The 19,617-nt window shown below is 40.1% G+C and overlaps 1 protein-coding gene across 21 annotated transcripts in view; it reads left to right on the top strand.

Moving 5' to 3' along the window:
* macf1a (microtubule actin crosslinking factor 1a) overlaps positions 1-19,617 on the top strand; it is a 590,515-nt gene that overhangs the window by 268,172 nt on the left and 302,726 nt on the right. For 13 of the 21 annotated variants that reach the window (XM_072247359.1, XM_072247356.1, XM_072247358.1 and 10 more), the window contains exons 3-5: positions 5,491-5,580; positions 12,500-12,595; positions 16,393-16,470. In XM_072247359.1, the coding sequence (XP_072103460.1) occupies positions 5,491-5,580; positions 12,500-12,595; positions 16,393-16,470 (264 nt within the window). The remainder of the gene's footprint in view (positions 1-5,490; positions 5,581-12,499; positions 12,596-16,392; positions 16,471-19,617) is intronic. The other 8 variants (XM_072247361.1, XM_072247354.1, XM_072247368.1 and 5 more) reach the window with 1 other exon arrangement.

The following is a 19,617-nucleotide window of genomic DNA, read 5'->3' as shown; positions in this document are numbered from 1 at the left end:
TCTTATCCAGTGCAATCTCATCACTTATGAATACAAACCATACACCGTGTATTCAAAACTGTGGTCCAACTAATGCTGTTGACATTTCAAGCATGACGTCCAATCTCTTTTACTCAATGGCTTTGATTGATAAAGACTTGCTTGTCTTTCGTAACACCTTTAATAAAAACAGCCATGGTTGGGGATACTCAGTAGTTCAGGCAGCATCTGTAGAGAAAGAAAGAGGTTTATCATATACTTTACGTACTTGAAGAAACTTTGTTCTTATCTTTCATCTGGAGTTTTCCTTTTTCCTTTGTGCTTCTTTTATGTATCTGTGCATATATATTTCAAGGTCTCTGGTTACTTGACACCACTCAATATCCTTCCATTTGTTGTATTTTTCCCTTTCCTTGTTGCACCTCCCAGATGTATTACCCTGCAGTTCTGCAGGTTCCGTTGCATTTCGCCAGTTGACAACACCATCCATATCTTCCCACAATCTGCACACTGCTACCATTTCCTCTGCCACTACTTCTGTGGTGAAAAAAGATTGAAAAATTATATTTGGAGCTTCGGTAGTTACAGACAAAGATATCTTTTGAAGATACTAGATCCTTTAATTCTTCATCTTTTATTGGAACATATACCATGAAGACAGGACTTTCAGCCCATCATATCCTCACTGACCAGAGGACATCCATCTGTAATAGTACCATCTTCTAGCAGTTGGCTTGTAGCCTTTCTATGCTTAGGCTGTTCAGGTACTTGTCTAGCACCATCTTAGATGCTGTCAGCAATTCTACTTCCATCATTCTCTGTCATAGAGTGTATTTCAGATACTCACCACTCTTTGGATGAATAAGTCCCCTCAAAATCTCTACCCCACCTATACCACACATATTTTCAAATACCTCAATTATGCCCCACTTCATCTTTGCTAAAACAGATCTAGATTCTCCAATCTGTCTTTGCAACTGAAACGCTCCCTCCCAGCTAAAATCCTGGTGAATTTCCTCTGCATCCTGTCCATTGCTATCACATCCTTCCTATTCTGTGGTGATCAGAATGTATGTAGTACTCGAACTGAGGTCTGACCAATGCTTTATAAAGTTGGTGCATACCCACCCTACTCTTGTAATCAATGTCCCAATTAATGAAAACCACTGTCCTTTAGACCCTACCATTCATGATGTAAGTGCTAACCTCATTGGTACTTAGGAAAATGCATCACCACACATTTATCAGAAGTAAAGCCCATCTTCCATATCTCAATCCATTCCACCCACACATCACTATTACCCTGAAGCAGGGGTTCCCAACCTTTTTTTAATGCCATGGACCCCTACCATAAACCAAAGGGTCTGCAGACCCCAGACTGGGAACCCCTGCCCTGAAGCCTGCAACAACCTTTCATACTATCAGCAACTCGACCAATCTTTGTGTTAACTGCAGACTTAATGATTGTGCCTGCCACACCCATCTTAAGATCAAAAAGTCAGACATCATGGAAACAGACACTTTGACCCAACTGGCCCAGGCCAACCAAGATTCCAATCTGGCCCATGTCCTGCTAAACCTTTCCTAGACATGTACCTCTGCAGGTATCTTCTAAATGTTGTTAAGGTACGTGCCTCAACCACTTCCTCTGTTAGTTCATTTCATATTCTGACCATCTTCTGGGTGAAAATGATTCCCCTCAGGTTTGTATTAAATCCCTCCCCCCCTCACCCTAAGCATATGCCCTCTAATTCCTGATTGCTCATCCCTGGGAAAAAGACTGTGAAGATTCACCTTATCTATCTTCTTCATAATTTTATACACCCCTATAAGATCATCTCTCATTCTCTTACACTCTGATGACAGAAGTCCCAACCTTCTCAACCTCCCTCCAAAGCCGAGTCCCTCGAGTCCCAGCAACATCCTTATAGATCTTTGCTCTTTTTCCAGCTCAATGGCATCTTTTCCATCGCAGGGTGACCATAACTGAAAACAATGTCCCAATCTTCCTATAACAGAGCTTGGAAGAGAGTATCTGTATCTAGAATCTGGTGTTTGGTATGTGAATCACATTGCCTGTCCCACATAGCTGCTTTCTACTAAATTACATATTCTACTAAATTAGTTCAGTCTTTTGGCCAGACCTCAACTTCGAAACTTAACTGCTCCCCGTGAACCTTGCAGATGGACAATAGTGACATTAACTCTGGCTTTAGGTCAAATGAGGAGCTTGAGCTTCCAGCTGGTAATACTTCCTGTGGTTGTCCAGGACATGAGAAATATCCTGGAGCTTCCACATGGGGAAGGATGTGCATCCCATAGATTTGGCACCCCTTTCCAAGCTTCTATAAAATCATCTCACAGTGCAGAGTACCAGAACAAGACTTCACTGTAAGCAAATTCACCCAATGCACCCGATCACTGAGTTTCATATTCAAGTGGAAACCATGTTTCAAGGAACTTGACTCCACGATGCTTATTTTCTTTCTAAAGATAAGGACGATTCAGTCAATATCCATATCTGGCAAAACGTATTTAAGCTCTAAAATTTGATAAGCCCGGCTTGTTTACCTGTTCATCTTGCATTGAAATTCATAAACTGCTATCATGGGGTGGCCCAGTACTGTAGTGTGGTGGTTAGCACCACACTTTAAAGTCTCAGTGACCCGGGTTCATTTCCCATCGCTGCCTATAAGGAGTTTGTATGTTCTTCTGACCACCTGGGTTTCCTCCCCCAGTCCAAAACTGTACCGGTTGGTAGGTTAATTGGTCATTGTAAATTGTCTTGTGATTAGGCTCAGATTAAATCAGGGGATTGCTGGGCAGCGTAGCTCGAAGGGCTGGAAGGGCCAATTCCGTGCTGGATCTCAATAAATAAGTGAAACGAAAGGATAAAATTCAATGAGATGATTCATTAAAGATCAAAGCTGCCATTCTGGATGAATTATAACTGGATTCAGAAAACAGGATGTAGATTGATTTGTAGATTAGAAGCATGAAAGACAATGGCTGTATTGACTGATTCCTGCCTGTGCTTTATTTTATTAAGAACTTTAATCATTGATCATCTTGGATGGTTGCAGTTCACATGAACCTGATAGTTTGAATCTGTGCAATCTTATAGAGAACAAAAACTTTGCTTGTTTGTTATACTCCTGCGATGAAGTTTCAGTAGGCTGAATTCACTCTAAGATTCTGCACTGCCATGGAAATGGAGAAGCTTGTGCTTGAATATGACCTTTACTGGAATAAATCTCCTTTGTCTGTTTGGGATATATTTTCAAGGACTTCTGAAATGAACCAAGAGGTTGGTAGAATGATGACTGTTGTGTACAGTTATCGTATTACTGTCATCTCTTGACTTGAGTCATTTGAGAACAAAACCATTTATTCAGTGAAATTTCCATAACAATGATATTTAGTGTTTTCCACTCAGCCTTGATATTCTTTGGATCCTCCCTGACCTAAAAGAGTATCTAGACAGACTGAATAGACTTTGGCAAATGATTTATTTTTCAATTTTAAGGCCTACATTTCTCTAGATAATGTAAAATCTAAATTATTTAAGGATGTGTCAAGAATTATTGAATGTTATTTGGATTTTGATCATGGCTGAGGATGTATTAGATTAGCTTTAAATATGATAGAACCTGTATAGCCTTGTGATCATAAAGAGTACTGGAATATTGTAAGCTAAAGTGTGTAACCCCTGTTAAAGTATTATACACTTTAGGGTAGATTTAATTGCTAGATTAAATGTTAGCTTTGTGAAACTACTGCATGTATTTTTGTTTTTATATTTGCACTAACACTAACTTTCTCTTGGATTCCAAAGAAAGATTTTTCCTTGTTTGTGACATTGCCAACTGAAGTGTTTTTTTCCAAAGGTAGATTGTTGATGTATCTTTAAGTAACACAACAATTACAATTTATAGCATGTCAATCTGACTTAACTCTGCATGAGTTCACAGTTGAAATTTTGTGCGGGAATATTTTTATGTTTTGTAACTCCAAAACATGAAGCTAATTGATAGAAAATTGAAAGGGATCTAGGGCTTTACCCTTTGGAGAGAAGGAGGATGAGGGGAGACATGATAGAGGTATACAAGATATTAAGAGGAATAGATAGAGTGGATAGCCAGCGGCTCTTCCCCAGGGCACCACTGCTCAATACAAGGGGACATGGCTTTAAGGTAAGGGGTGGGAAGTTCAAGGGGGATATTAGAGGAAGGTTTTTCACTCAGAGAGTGGTTGGTGCGTGGAATGCACTGCCTGAGTCAGTGGTGGAGGCAGATACACTAGTGAGGTTTAAGAGACTACTAGACAGGTATATGGAGGAATTTAAGGTGGGGGCTTATATGGGAGGCAGGGTTTGAGGGTCGGCACAACAATGTGGGCCGAAGGGCCTGTACTGCGCTGTACTATTCTATGTTCTATGTTGTTCTAAAAACACGGGAAACCAGGAGATGCATGTCTACTTCGTCTTACTTTAGTGAGGCGCACACTTATGACATAGTGGTGTAATAACGTATGTCATTCACATACTTTACATATAACCATGAACAACAAGCAATGCTTAATCAAACAATATACTTACAATATTATTCAAATATTAAATACACATCAGATACTTAATCACACTCTTGTAGTTAAATGACCAACTGATTAATTTCAGTAGTCACTGAATGTGTCCACTGATTTTTTTTTAAAATGGCTTCTGTATTTTTCTACACTGAAGCAGGCTTATATTAAAAAAAAGGTAATTGAAAATGTACAAAGGTTGTCTGCGGGTGGCTGATCTCAGCAAGAGTGGTAGAAAGCAGAGGATTTAGTTTAATATTAGAAGGAGAAAATTGGTAAGACCTCTTGATTCTTACCATTACCCGTTTGTTCATTTTGTGCTGTGTAGGCGATTATGGTCTTTCGATGACCATGATTGTTCTTGGCAATTTTTTCTGGAGAACTGGTTTGCTATTGCCGCCTTGTGGGCAGTGCCTTTACAAGATGGGTGACCCCAGCCATAATCAATACTCCTCAGATATTGTCTGCCTGGCATCAGTGGTTGCATAATCAGGACTTGTGATATGCACCAGCTGCTCAGACGACCATCCATCACCTGCTCCCATGGCTTCATGTGACCCTGATCAGCGGCTAAGCAGGTGCTACACTACGCCCAAGGGTGACTTGCAGGCTAGTGGAGAGAAGGAACACCTTACAGCTCCTTTGGTAGAGACCAAGGTTACCCATTAACCTTGCTGTTACTGCTCACGTGTGGATGCGCAGAGGTTGTAGAAATAGATGAAACTGAGCCTCACGTCAGTATAGAATAATTATCCCAGTGCACGGTTTTTCCATTTGGAAAATCTGGCTGTTGGGGAGCTGGCATTTGTTGAACCATATCCATGTTTAATTGCAGTTTCAAAAATACTGGGAAAAGGAGTCATTTGAGTAATTGAATTCTGTGAAAGCTTCAATTGATGTTCTATAAAATTACTATTTCCTTTCTTTTAGGTACGGAAACATATAAATGATCTTTATGAAGATCTAAGAGATGGACATAACTTGATCTCCCTCCTGGAAGTCCTCTCTGGGGTGACTCTAGTAAGTACTCATTTTATAATTTGAATTGAATACATTGCACATTTCTCTATATGAATTTTAATTTTTTTTAAATTGCTGAACAATTTTACAACATACCCACTTTGTAGAATAAGTATTAAAATAATTATACTGAAGCCGTCTGATTGCCTTGTAATCTGGTTATTAAGAGACTGTATTCGTGAAGACCATAGTAAAAAAAAATTACATTCAACAGGAGTTCTGTATTTTGTACACTGCAGTTAAAGGAATTATCTTAACAAGCGTTACCTCATGTCATGCTTAACACTACTTTCTCTAGCAATTATTTTTAATTCCTTTTGCTTTCAGTTGGTTTAGGTGCTTGAAAACTGTCGAAATGGTTTCATGGTTTTCAGATTTTCAGTTCGATGTTAGCTTGGACTGGGTACTGTCCCCATAACAACTTGGCAAGGGAGTGAAAGTGATAATCCCAGTGAAATTTTTGAAGTGTTCCTTTGAAACCATGAACATGATTTAATTTATAACACAGTGGTGACATCTAGTGGACAAGAAGCAGTACTCCACAAAAAAAATCAGTTTAACCTTTTCAAGTTCAAATTCCAAGTGTTTTTGTCATCTGACTGTATGTATACATACAACCAAATAAAACAAAGTTCCTCCAGACCACGGTCCACTAGCAAAACATATCACACACAGCACATAAAATAAAATATTACCATAAATATGTTAATAAAATATAATGCATGATGCATGTAGTGTGCAGCATAGGTAAACAGTTCACTGTCCTAGTGACGAGACCTCGGTGGTGGCAGGGTATTCAGCAGTCTCACAGCCTGAGGGAAGAAGCTGTTACCAGTCTGGTAGTCCAAGTCCTGATGCTGCTGTGCCTCCTGCCTGATGGTGGTGGGTCAAAGCGATTGTGGGATGGGTGAGAGGGGGCCCTCAACAATCTTCTAGGCCCTTTGCCTCCAACTTTCCTGATAAATGTCACAAGTGGGGGGGGGGGAAGGAGACCTTGGTTATCCTCTCGGTTGTTTTTGCATTCTTGTTTAAGGTCTTTCAGTCCCCTGTCTTCCAACTGCAATACCGTGCAATGATGCAGCCAGTCAGGGCATTCTTGTTTAAGGTCTTTCAGTCCCCTGTCTTCCAACTGCAATACCGTGCAGTGATGCAGCCAGTCAGGGCATTCTTGATGGTGCTCCTGCAGAAAGTTGTTAGAATAGGTCCAGGGAGCCTTGAAGACGTCAGTCTCCTTCTTGACCAATGAGGAGTGTTGTCGGTCTAGATTAGATCATCCATTATGTGCACACCAAGGAACTTTGTGCTCTTCACCCTCTCCACGACAGAGCCATTCATGTGCAATGGAGAGTGGTCATCCTGTGCCTTCCGGAAGTCCACAATCATCTCTTTTGCCATGTCCACCTTGAGACAGGTTGTTTGAGGGAAAAGAACAAAGATGGACTCCCGATAAAAATCCTAAATTCAGATAAATCCAGTTTAAGCGGAAGTGGATTGGGAACAGATGTTTGAAGGTACATCGGTATTAGGGCAATGAAGTGAAGATTCCCACCACTGCCTGTAAGGAGTTTGTACATTGTCTCCGTTGCTGAACGGATTTCTTCAGAGTGCAGTGGTTTCCTCCCACCGTAGGTGTGTCAATTGGTCATTGTAAATTGTCCCGTGATTAGGCTAGGATTAAACTGGGGGATTGCCGGGCTGCGTGGTTTGAAGGGTCTGTTCCGAGCTGTATCTCAATCAGTCAATAAATAACTGGGATCAGCTATGTTTTCAATAACAGAGGAAAATTCCGACTTTAAATCCCCAGAATATCTAAGAATATGAGGAGTAAAAATGAGGCATCTGGGAGCCCAACACAGCAGAAATATATAAAAATGTAGGGATGGAGTTAGAAATAAACTGCATGAAAAATATTGGTGGGGTACATTCCTACAAGTTGTAGAGCTGTTGTTCAATTTTACCTCAAGAATGGGTTCCATCAATTTCTTTAGAAATACAAGAAAGGATGGAACCTGCAGAGTTTTAACCTTGTATTTCTAAAATAATAGAAATAGCCTGTTGTGTCGAGGTTGTTGTTCAAGTGAGTGTACTGTCTCTGTTTTCATGGAAGAAAGGGTTGCTATGGATCACATTATTAGGGAGGAAGAAGTGGTGTGCATGGATAGAAAACTTTTTAAGGGGTCCAGTATCTATAAAGCTGGATTAATCGTGCGATCTAGCCAAAAAAAAAAATACAGATCTTAAAAGAAGCAAGGGATGAAATTGTCTATACACTTTGGCTATATGCTTTGTGATAAGAGTACTGGAAAATAACCAAGATAGTATTGCTTTTTGTAAAAGGAAGAACATGATGGACCAAATAACTACAGGGTAGTCAGGCTAAGAGTCATAGAAAAGTACAGCACAGAAGCAGGCCCTTTGGCCCATCTAGTCCATGCCCAACCATTTAAACTACTGCCTAGTCCTGTTGATCTGCACTGGGACCATAGCCCTCCCTACCCCTACCATCCATATACCTATCCCGACTCCTCTTAAATGTTGAAATCGAGCTCACATGCACCACTTGTGCTGGCAGCTCATTCCACACTCTCACCACCCTCTGAGTGAAGAAGTTTCCCCTGATGTTCCCCTTAAACTTTTCATCTTTCACTCTTAACCCATGACCTCTGGTTGTTGTCCCACCCAACCTCAGCAGAAAAAGCCTGCTTGCATTTACTCTTATCTATAGCCCTCACGTTGGGGAGCTCAGCGTTAAAGTGACACTTGAGCACCGTCAGCTTATACTTTTGGAGAGACGATCTTATTTGATCAACAGTTTAATTTTTGAGGATGTAATAGAATCAATAAAGTTTTTTTTTAAATTCTGCATAGGAGTTAACAAAGCTATTGACAGAGTCTGGCTCTGATTGGAATGTAGCAATACAAGAGATACAAAGCTAAAGCAAGGGAACGAAAAAAAAATAGTAAAGCGATAGAGGAAAAGAAGGTCCATGGAGGAAGTAGGATCGGTTGTGACTTAGTGAACACATGAGGGATAATTATTGACCGAAACATACCATACAAAAGCCAGGAGGTCTTGCTAGAGCTCCAGTTAAACCATTGCTGCAGAACAGTGCTATAATGGCCATTGTTCTTCCGAAGGATGTGATAGCATTAGAGAGTGTGCAGAGGATATCTCCAAGGATATCAGTAGGTTTGGAGAATTATAGTTATGAAGACAGATTGAATATTAGTTTTCTTTGAAACAAAGAGAAGATCTCATTGTGAAATTTTGATCGATTGTGAACAGGAAGCGTCAATTTCTAAAGGCCAATGACTAAGGATAGATTTAAGTTCATTGGAACGATTAGAGGGTTGAGGGGCTACTTTTCTTCACCCACTTGTGGAGTTCTGAGATGGTGATGAAAGCAGAGATGCTCATCCACTTCAAGGGGAGTCCTGATGCAGGGTCTTGATTGGGAACATCGATCATCCCTCTGCCCCCACAGATGCTGATTGACCAGCTGAGTTTATTATTTGCTCCATTTAAAAGATGCATGGGTGAAGGTGCATGTGCAGTGTGTGACTGTATACACTGTGTGCTTGCACCCTGGCCCCAGAGGAACGTTGTTTTGTTTAGCTGTGCACACATGTACGGTTGAATGACGATAAACTTGCGCATGAACTGGGAAGCAGGACAAACCTAAATCTCCAGCCGTTGCTACCTCCTGTCCCATGAGTTTCTATGAGTCAAAGTTCAAAGTACATTTATTATCAAAGTGCAACCTTGAGATTTGTCTCCTTACAGGCAGCCACAAAACAAAGAAACCCGATAGAACCCAGTAACAGAAATCCGTCAAACTCGCAATGCGCAGGGGGAAAAAATTGTGCAAAGAATAAAAGCAAGCAAATAACATTCAGAACTGAAGTTCCCATCTAATATGGAGTTCCATCTAACATGTGGGTTGACAATCATGGGCAGTAATAGATAAAGTAATTTTTTTAACGTAATTCTGGGTAATGTACTGATCTTGGTAAAAACAGGAATTAACCATTTGGCTCCTTTAGTATGTTCTGTTATCTGTGCCTCAGATCTTGTTGCTTCTTATTTTCTTTTGTAGCTTCTTCTAAGTCCATTGATAGTGCATCTGTAACCATTTGGGAAGGCCAGGGATATAATTCCAAGTTTCTGTCATCATTTGTATTGGAGGGAGGAGTGGGGGTTAGAATGATGTTAATCTTAAAAGACCTAGCTCTAATTTTAAAGGTATTGCTACCTCGTTGTGGATTTCACCACTAAACAAAATAGTTCCTATATATCTACTGAAACACTTTTATCTTTCCAAGAATTTAAATTAGATCAAACTGCAAACAAAATTCAATCCAAGTTTACAAAACCTCTTCACAATTTAATCCTCTTAAATCCAAGTATTATTCTGGTTTAATGTTCTGATTCAAACTCGTGAAGATCGATAGTTTAATCATATTTTGGGGTAATTAAAATACATTAACATTGCAGATTGAATAACTTTAGAGAATTCCAGTGTTCACAACTCAGAGGAAATTGATTCTAATCTTATTGTGAATGGGAGTTTTCTGAGACGATAAAATCAAGTTCTATTATTTCCCCTATTTAGTTACATTTTTTCAATCGATTTGTAATCAATCGATTGAGCCTTCTCTGCTCTTCCTCCAGGGAGAGTGAATCTGAATGAGAATGAAATTAGGGAACTTCCTTCCCAAATCCTCTCTTCTCCTTCTAGCAAAGGGCCTTTGACCTGAAATGTTAACTGTTTTCCTTCCACAGATGCTGCCAACTTGAATATATCCAACATTTTCTGAGTTATTTTTCCAAATTTTTTTTCAGCATCTACAAAACAGTATTTGATTCCTATTGCTTAACTAGGTGTTGCAAACAATACACCTACCACCCCATCACCCTCCACATCCAACACATTATTCTCCACAATCTCTGAAGGGACCCAGCAATAAATATATCTTTACTGCCCCACGCCTTCCACTTTCCACAGGGATCACTCCCTCCATGACTCTCTTGTCCTTTTGTCCCTTCCCACTACTCTCCCTCCAGGCACTTACCCTGCCGAGTGGCCTAAGTGCTACACCTGCCTGTACACCCCCTCCCTCACCTCCATTCAGGGCCCCAAACAGTCCTTCCAGGTGAGGTAACACTTCAACTGTGATTCTGCTGGGGCCGTCTATTGTGTCTGGTGCTCCCGATTTGACCACCTCTACATTGGTGAGACCCATCGTAAATTGGGGGACCACTTCGTCAAGCATCTCCACACCACCCTCAGGTGGGACTTCCCGGTGGTCAAACATTTTAATTCCAATTCCAATTCCCATTCCGACGTGTTGATCCATGGCCTCCCTTGTGCCAAGATGAGACAATCATCAGGGCAGAGGGCCAACACTTTATATTCCATCTGGGATACTCCAACCTGCTGGTATGAATATCGATTTCTCCTTCCCGTCAGCAAATTTCTCAGCTGCCTATTACCTGCCCTTGTGTCCCCTCCACCTTCCCTTTCTCCAATTGTCCACTCTCCTCTCCTATCAGATTCTTTCTTCTCCTGCCCTTGACCTTTCCCACCCACCTGGCTTCACTTATCACCTTCCAGCTAGCTTCTTCCTCTTCCCCCCACCGTTTAATTTGGGCAACTTACTCCTTCCCTCTCAGAAGAAGGGACTCGGCCCAAAATGTCAACTGTTTACTCTTTCCCATAGCTGCTGCCTGATCTGCTGAGTCCCTCCAGTATTTTGTGTCTGTTGCAATAGGTATGACAGCAGAGTCCAATAACATAGTAAATTTAAGCTTCACATTTCATTATCTAACACTCAATTTTATGATGCACTTTTGACAAAGATTGTATTTTGACAGACAAAGCTGGAGGCTAAATTTTGCTCTTTTGGGAAATTTACTTTCTTAAAGCTTGCTGAGAGCATATCTGTAACCAGTCATTATGAAGATTAGCCAAACTGGTGGCAAAAGTTCAAAACAGTGGCACAAGATAAGTCTGCAGAAGCATCATGATCCCTTGGTGTTTTGTTGGAAAACAGCTTCCAATTATCAAAACAGTATCTATAAATTATATTCATTGCAACAAGAAAGAAACATCATTCCTGCCTATACAATGCCTTTTACAACATCAGGGTATTCCAATACTCTTCACAGCCAATCAAATGTTTATTAATTGTGCTATCTCTGTCTAAATATAAAATTAGAAATTAATATGTGGTTACTAACAAACTTTTTGTACTTTTAAGTGATTAAGCCTATCCTGAGTTCATAAAAGACTCTGTGTAATGCATTTTGCTTTCCTTCCAAGTGTGATATGTTCTATTAATGAAAATTTGATCTGCAGTATTTTTCATTGGTACAAGGGAACTATTGCAAGTTAAACACATCTTCATATTCTTGTTGAAGTCCAGATAACATGTCTGATAGAATGAAAATATTTTTTTTATTGCAGCTTATTAGTGCATGGATATACTGAAATGTTCAACCTTTCTCTCATGACTTGTCAAGCGTTCATGATGTTCGCTTCTTGGAAAAAAGCAAAATGGTGTTCCAATGAACCACTCCCAGCATAAAAGCATTATTTTCACATTTTTTCAAAAACACCTACAGCAGAGGCTTGCCAGCTTCCAGAATGAGACATCCTTTGTGCTAAGCCTCACTGGGATCATAGCACATTACAACTTCAAAGAAATCCTTGTATTATAAAATAACACAGTATACTTTGAATATGTGTTGAGGGCAAAATTTGCTGGTTGATTTTATTCACACACAGGAGGTGGTGAGGGCCCCGATGTTTTCTTTAAAATTTATTCTTCCTTCATTTTATTTTGTATAGCCTTTGCTTTCCCATTTACCCTTCCTTTGCTTCCGCCATTCTCTTCATTGTTGTCTTATGCTGATTAGCCAAAGGAGCAATTTGTCATGAAGAATTTGCGCTTGCCGAGACCGCCATTCTGCGTTTCTGAACGCAGTCCAGAGGAGGCGGATGATGTTGAGGGGGTAGGTGCCACAGCATGAGGCGATGCAATTAATACTGTATCACTGCAAGGTAATCCACATTGCTTTTAAGTGAGAGCGAATAAGAATCGGGGTTAATCTCAGCGGCATACGTGGTGAAATGTGTTGCCTTTGCAGCAGCGTACAATGCAATACATAACAGAAAAAAAGTGAATTAGAGTAAGTATATTTATTAAGTAGTTGAATTAAATAAATAGTGCAAAAATAGAAATAAAACAGTAGTGAGGTAGTGTTCATGGGTTCAATGGCCATTCTGAAATCGGATAGCAAAGGGGAAAAGCTGTTTCTGTGTGTGCCTTCAGGCTTCTGTACCTCCTTCCTCCTTCCTGATGGTAGCAATGAGAACTAGTCATGACCTGGGTAATGATACCGTTTTTTTTTTGAGACATCGCTCCTTGAAGATGTCCTGGATACTATGGAGGCTAGTGCCCAGGATGGAGCTGACTAAATTTACAGCTCTCTGCGGCTTGCTTCTGTGCAGTGGCCCCACCCTTGTTCTAGAGCTCAATTACACAGATATTTATAAAACACTGACTTAATATTGGGATGTATTTTGCAGTTGTTATATTTTGGAAGTTTCAACTGGGTTTTGCCATATTTCTTATTAGTGATTCATCAGTGGAACAATTGACTTTTTATTCACAGTTTGAATTATCATCATTGATAATTATTATCATTGAATTATGTATGATGTTGAAACTAATAAAAAGATTATAAAAGAGAGAATTATCATCTCAGGAAGAGAAAAATATACCCCTTTGTTCCAGAGAGAAAATAGTCAGTCTGTGCACTGTCCTGATTCACCTGGGTGGGGAGTGGAATGTTAGCTCTGCAAGAATTGGCTTCAAGGGATGTGAATCCAAATTGTTTGAAAGAGACTCAGTATCTTCAAAACAAAGCATCAATATTTATGACATAATTAATATTCTGAATTTGGAGTCTGATGCTGGAATCCCACGTGTAATGTCTCAGCTGTGTCCTGACGAAGGGCCTTGCCCTGAAATGTCGACTGTTTACTCTTTTCCTGAGACGCTGCCTGACCTGCCGAGTTCCTCCAGCATTTTGCGTGTGCTGCTTGGATTTCCAGCAGCTGCAGATTTTCTCTTGTTTATTACACATTGTACTACATAGAGCCCAGACCGTAGTTACATCATTTAAAAAAGGCCATTGGTAGATTTAACGCTTGATATATCAGAACCCAACGCAGATGACTGATGCTGCTGATGAGTGACAGAATGTGTAAAATCACACAGCTTTCATAATATTGCAGTTGGCATTGTGACTGAATTGAAAATGGAGTTGACTCAAATGTACAAGTAGTTTTCTGTGGATTATTCTTTAGTGATACAGTATCTTGCTTGTGGCAATAATATGAATGAAAGCAGCACAGCTAATTCTAATCTTTTCCTCATTGCGTTCCTTCTTTCATCATAATTTGGGGCATTTTGGGTTAATTAAATAAGAGATTCAATCATTGTAAATACTCTCTGGGGTAAGTAACATGGGGAGCTTCAACCTCAGGTCAAGTTGATTTTGCCATTTTGCATGAATTGAATATCAATAAAATCCAAGAGGAGAGGTAGGAAAGAAAACCATGGTCACATACAGGTTAACGTGACGCTTTTACAGCTGGGGTTCAGTTCTGGTGTCCTCCATGAGGAGTCTCTGTATGTCCTCCCTGTAGAATGCTTGGATTTTCCCTGGGTGCTCCTGTTTCTTTGCACAGTCTAAAGATGTACTGGGTAGGTTAATTGGTGATTGTAAATTGTCTCTTGATTAGATTAGTTAATCGGGGTTTGGGGTTGCTATAGTGGCTCGAAGGGCTGGAGGATCTACACAATGTGTTGTTAAATAAAGTAGTATTATGCTGAATGATGCAGTAATACTTCCATTGAACAGAAAATAAGGCTACCCAGTTACATTGCTTAAAAAATACATTTTTAGATAATTTCCCATTATGTGTATGCACCCTGGTTAGTGAAAGATTTGATGAGGTGTTTACCAGACATTTCAGCTGTGTGCTTTTGCTCTAACTATGAAAGGAACAGCAATATTGGGAAAAGGTTAGTGTTTGTGTGCTGCTTAGGAATTTGGCACAGTTTTCAATTATGCTTTTAACCCACTGTTTGCCGAGATCTAAACTAACATTGCACATCTTTCTTTAAAAATGAATGTTAACGCCTGACTACTAATACCAGAAATAGTTATGAGGAATGAAATGGTAGGTTGGCATGCAAGAAATATTTCCAGTGTGTGATATAATATGCAATTCTGCTTACTTTTCTATGTTTTGGATTATATATATTATGTCTACATCAGCAAAATAGTGGTTACAAGTCAGTCTTAATGTCTTCACATAATTCAGATTAATATACAGGTTGGTAATCTGCACATTTTTTATCATTATAATGAGAATCATTTTTGCCTCATCTAGTGGAGAAAATTGTGAAATGCCAGATTCTTGGTGTGCAGTATTGTCCAATTACAATGGAACTATTTAAAAACTTTTCCTGTCCTTCGATCTTCATTGATCAGTAGCTACAGAAAACTATCAGTGGACTAGTGGGCAGGCACAAAAGTGACAAATGGAATTCAGTCTGGTGATATTTTAATAGTCTGGGTAGAGCAAACAGGTAAGGAGTATACATGATAAATGTAAAGCTTTTGTAGATTAAATTTGGTTTTGCAACGAGCTAATCAATCTTCTACATAGTTATAGGAAAAATCATAGGATGGATGTGAAATAAGGATCTATTTTGTCCAATGGAATTTTTGCAATTTGCAATGCTTTCTCTTTATTTTGGAAGTTATTTTCTGCTGCCCCTTCTGAAGCATTTTTTTGCACTTTATTAACTTGGACTACAAAGGAGCAATGTAACCAAGTCACCAGTCCCTTGTAGTGAGATCACACACAAGACAAGTGGGGAATTGCAGTAGCAAATTTGCATGCTGTCCACCCCTCCGCAATCAAATAACAGAATGTAAAAATGTCCAAGCACAGGTATGTTTATTCTTCATAAAGCTATATATATATATATATATATATATATATATATATATATATATATATATGTCCTCTTTTTTTAACTGCTATTCTTTAAGTCGAAAATTGATAAGAGGCTTCCTTTACAACACTAATTAATATTACAAAAATAAATGTGTATTTAAATACCTGGGACAAATTTTTTTCTGCAAACTAAATGACAAAGTATTATTGAACAATCTGTAGTATCCGCCACTGAATGTGTTGCAGAGTTTGAGTTTGGTTGTCAGGAAATGTGGTTGACCAGAAAAGCTGCTGAGGCTTCAGTATGAAAGGAAACTATGGTTGATTTGGAAACTAGTGAGGATATCAACAGTAAGCTCCAATGTGAAAATCATATCCATCTACTTACTGCCTAGGTGCGAAGTAAAATCAGAAGCATGTCAATAGAAGGGAAGAGTGTTTTTTTTAGTATCTTATTACATTCGAACTGTTATGACTGCCAAGCGATCACCATTAAGGAGCTAAATGTGAACTTCTGACAATGTCCCACCCCCTCTTAAAAACTTGAGGCTAAATTTGTTGGAGATTTTTTAAAGTTAGCGAGAGACTGACATTGTGACCTATTTTGTAACGTTGTCTTCAACACAATGACTATTGTTTTAAAAAAAAACACTTATTAACCTGAATGTAAGTGGAAGCTGATAAGGCTGACCAAGGAAACATTCTGCTTTGTGTTAATCAGACCCAAAGTAACTCGTTTAAAATTTGCATTAATCTTTCTCTTTCTTGTCAGCCTCGTGAGAAAGGACGCATGCGTTTTCACAGATTACAAAATGTACAGATTGCACTCGACTATTTAAAGCAACGGCAGGTAGGTCAATGTATCTGTTTCATAGTAGTTGTGGAACTGGACTATCTATCAATCTGATGTACATTCAAATTCCACCATTGGAATTTACAAATGATAAGATTTTTGCCTTCCAGCTAACACCCCTCTATTATATGTCCATCAGTGAGTGGGAGAAGGTCACCAAAGTCTCTATCAGCACTTCCAAGGTTCATTCTCTCACATCTGATTTAGACACTTGGCTGTTCCTTCAAAGTTCAAAGTGAATTTTATTATCAAAATGCATATATGTCACCAAATACGACCCTGAGATTCATTGTCTTGTGGGCATGCAAAACAATAGAATAATAACTATCACAGGATCAGTGGAAGACCGCCTAACGAGGGCGTTCAACCAGAGTGCAGAAGACAACAAACTCTGCAAATGCAAAAAGAAGAAACAATTAAAAAATTAAATAAGCGATAATTATCAAGAACATGAGGTGAAGGATCCTTGAAAGTGAGTCCATTGGTTGTGGGAACATTTCAATGATGGGGCTAGTGAAGTTGGTTCACAAGCCTGATAGTTGAAGGATAGTAACTGTTCCTGAGCCTGGTGGTGCGAGTCCTGAGGCTCCTGTACTTTCTTCCTGATGGCAGCAATGAGAAGCGAGCATGTCCTGGGTGGGTGAGGGGGGAGGGAGCCTGGTGATGGATGCTGCTTTCCTGCAACAGTGTTTCATGTAAATGTGCTCAATGATTGGGAAATATCCACTACTTTTTGTAGGGTTTTCCATTGGTGTTTCCACGTCAGGCTGTGATGCAGCCAGTCAATGTACTCTCCCCGACACAGCTATAGAAGTCTGTTAAAGTTTTAGATGTCATGCTGACTCTCCTGAAACTCCTAAGGAAGTAGAGGCACTGCTGTGCCTTCTTCGTAATTGCACTTACTTGCCAGGCCTAGGACAGATCCTCTGAAATAGTAAAACCTATTTTGGTACTTCATTGTTACTGATCAATATCCCACAATTACTCATATGGATCCTTTACCAGGTCCTTTCCCATACCTTGAACAGACAAATACAAACAGGGTAACTTATGTTCTGCAGGATGCCCCCAGCATTATTTTTTGATTTTGCTTATTTTTTTAAAAGCAGATTTAACTCTGTTAGTTTGGGTTATTATAATTTGATAAAAAAAAATTTGTGTTCCCTCCATAACTTACTAAGTTGTCTGGATTTAAGTACACAAACCCAGGAAGGTACTAAAAGCAGCTGTGAGTCTCTGTCAGAGTTTTCCAACCTTTTTTATGCCATGAACCAATACTATTGAGCAAGGACACCAGTTTGGGGATTCCTGGTCTATATCCTATTTTCATTTTCTTGTCAGTAAGCTGGAGCATTAGAATGAGCTTCAGCATTAACCTGGGGGAAAAGAAAACCCTGATACTAGTACATCTGAATAGTGTTAATACATTTGGGCTTGAGAGCTGTAACCTGGCTACCAGAAAACAACCTGGCAGTAATAAAGTTCTTTAGTCAGAACTGACTGTGTCCAGCCAAGTTGTTCCGGCACAGTTACTACAACACCATCTTCCCGGGGTGGTCTTAAGCAACAGTTGCCAAACTATAGTTAGCTCAGCTCCAGATTTCTTTGTAGCTGGAGTCCAAACACAGCCTAAAGAACTGAGGTAAATGGGATGTTCTTCGACATCGGGGCAGCAGGAGGCCTGGGTAAGATTGAAGTCAGTGAGCATCAAAGACAGAAGACTCCATTGGTTTACAGTCGTATTTGCACAAAAGATGATTATGTCCAGAAGAAGGGCCTCTGCCTGAAATACTGTTTATTAATTTCCATAGATGCTGCCTGACCTGCTGAGTTCCTCCAGCATTTTGTGTGTTTTGCAGCAGATGACTATGGAGGACCCAGGACATTATTGCTGGGGTTTCTCAGGACAGTGTCCTTGGCCCAATCATCTTCAGTTGCTTTATCAATAACCGACGATCCATCCTAAGAAGTGGGGAAGTTCACTGATAATCGTACGTTGTACAATTTCAGTTGTAGCCCCTCCGCAAGTGAAGAGGCCTTTGTTTAGCAAGACGTGAACAACATTCAGACTCAGGATAGTAACTTTCCTGCTGTGGAAGTGCACAGCGATGGCCACTTTCAACAAGATAAAGTCTTTTCAACATTATTGCATCAATATCCACTGGGGTCACATTGACCAAGGTTCAGGTGGGCTAGCTACATGCACACTGTGGCCACAACAGCAGGTTAGAGTCTGGGCATACTGTTGTGAGTGACTCAACGCTCAACAACCCAAATCCTTTCCATCAACTACAAGGCCTGAATTTATTTATTTATTGCAATACAGTGTGGAATAGGCCCTTCTGGCCCTTCAAATTGTGCTGCCCAGCAACCCCCAATTTCATCCTAGCCTGATCAGGGGATAATTTACAATGACCAATTAACTTGCCAGTCGGTACTGTTTGGTGTGCGGAAGGAAACCGGAGCACCCAGGAGAAACCCTCGCGGCCACGGGGAGAGCAGACAAACTCCTTACAGGCAGTGGCGGGAATTGAACCTGCGCTGTTAGTAGCGTAAGGTGCTGCGCTAGCCGCTTTGCTACTGTGCCGCCCCTATCAGTTGTGTCACGGTACGCCGTCTGCTTCCTAGGATGAATGCGGGTTTAGCAATACTCGCGAAACTTTGTAATCATTAGAATAAACTGTCCTGCTTGATTGTCGTCCCCCCAAACATTGCAAGATTGCATCCCCTCCATCGTCAGTGCACAGTGGCTGCTGTGTGTACCACCCGCTACTGCCCATAAGGAGTTTGTGCGTTCTTCCCGTGACCGCGTGGGTTTCCTCCGGGTGCTCCGGTTTCCTCCCACAGTCCAAAGACCTACCAGTTCGTAGGTTAATTGGTCATTGTAGATTGCTATGATTAAATTGGGGGATTGCTGGGTGGTAAGACTCGAAGGGCCTATTCTGCACTGTATCTCAATAAATAATGAATAAATAACTCAACAATATGCCATACAGTTATTTGTCCGGGCCACCTCAACAGCACCCTTGAAACATGTGAAGAAGGATAAACGCTGCATATACATTTTAATTTTAAATTATGTGACTGGATGAATTAACTACCAGATTTGTTATTCTCCCAGTGTTCTTTAAAGACCACACACTA

The sequence above is a fragment of the Mobula birostris genome, chromosome 30 (assembly GCF_030028105.1).
Source record: "Mobula birostris isolate sMobBir1 chromosome 30, sMobBir1.hap1, whole genome shotgun sequence".
NCBI lineage: Eukaryota > Metazoa > Chordata > Chondrichthyes > Myliobatiformes > Myliobatidae > Mobula > Mobula birostris.
Note: the sequence above shows the minus strand (reverse complement) of the source record. Positions and strands in the feature narration are given on the sequence as shown.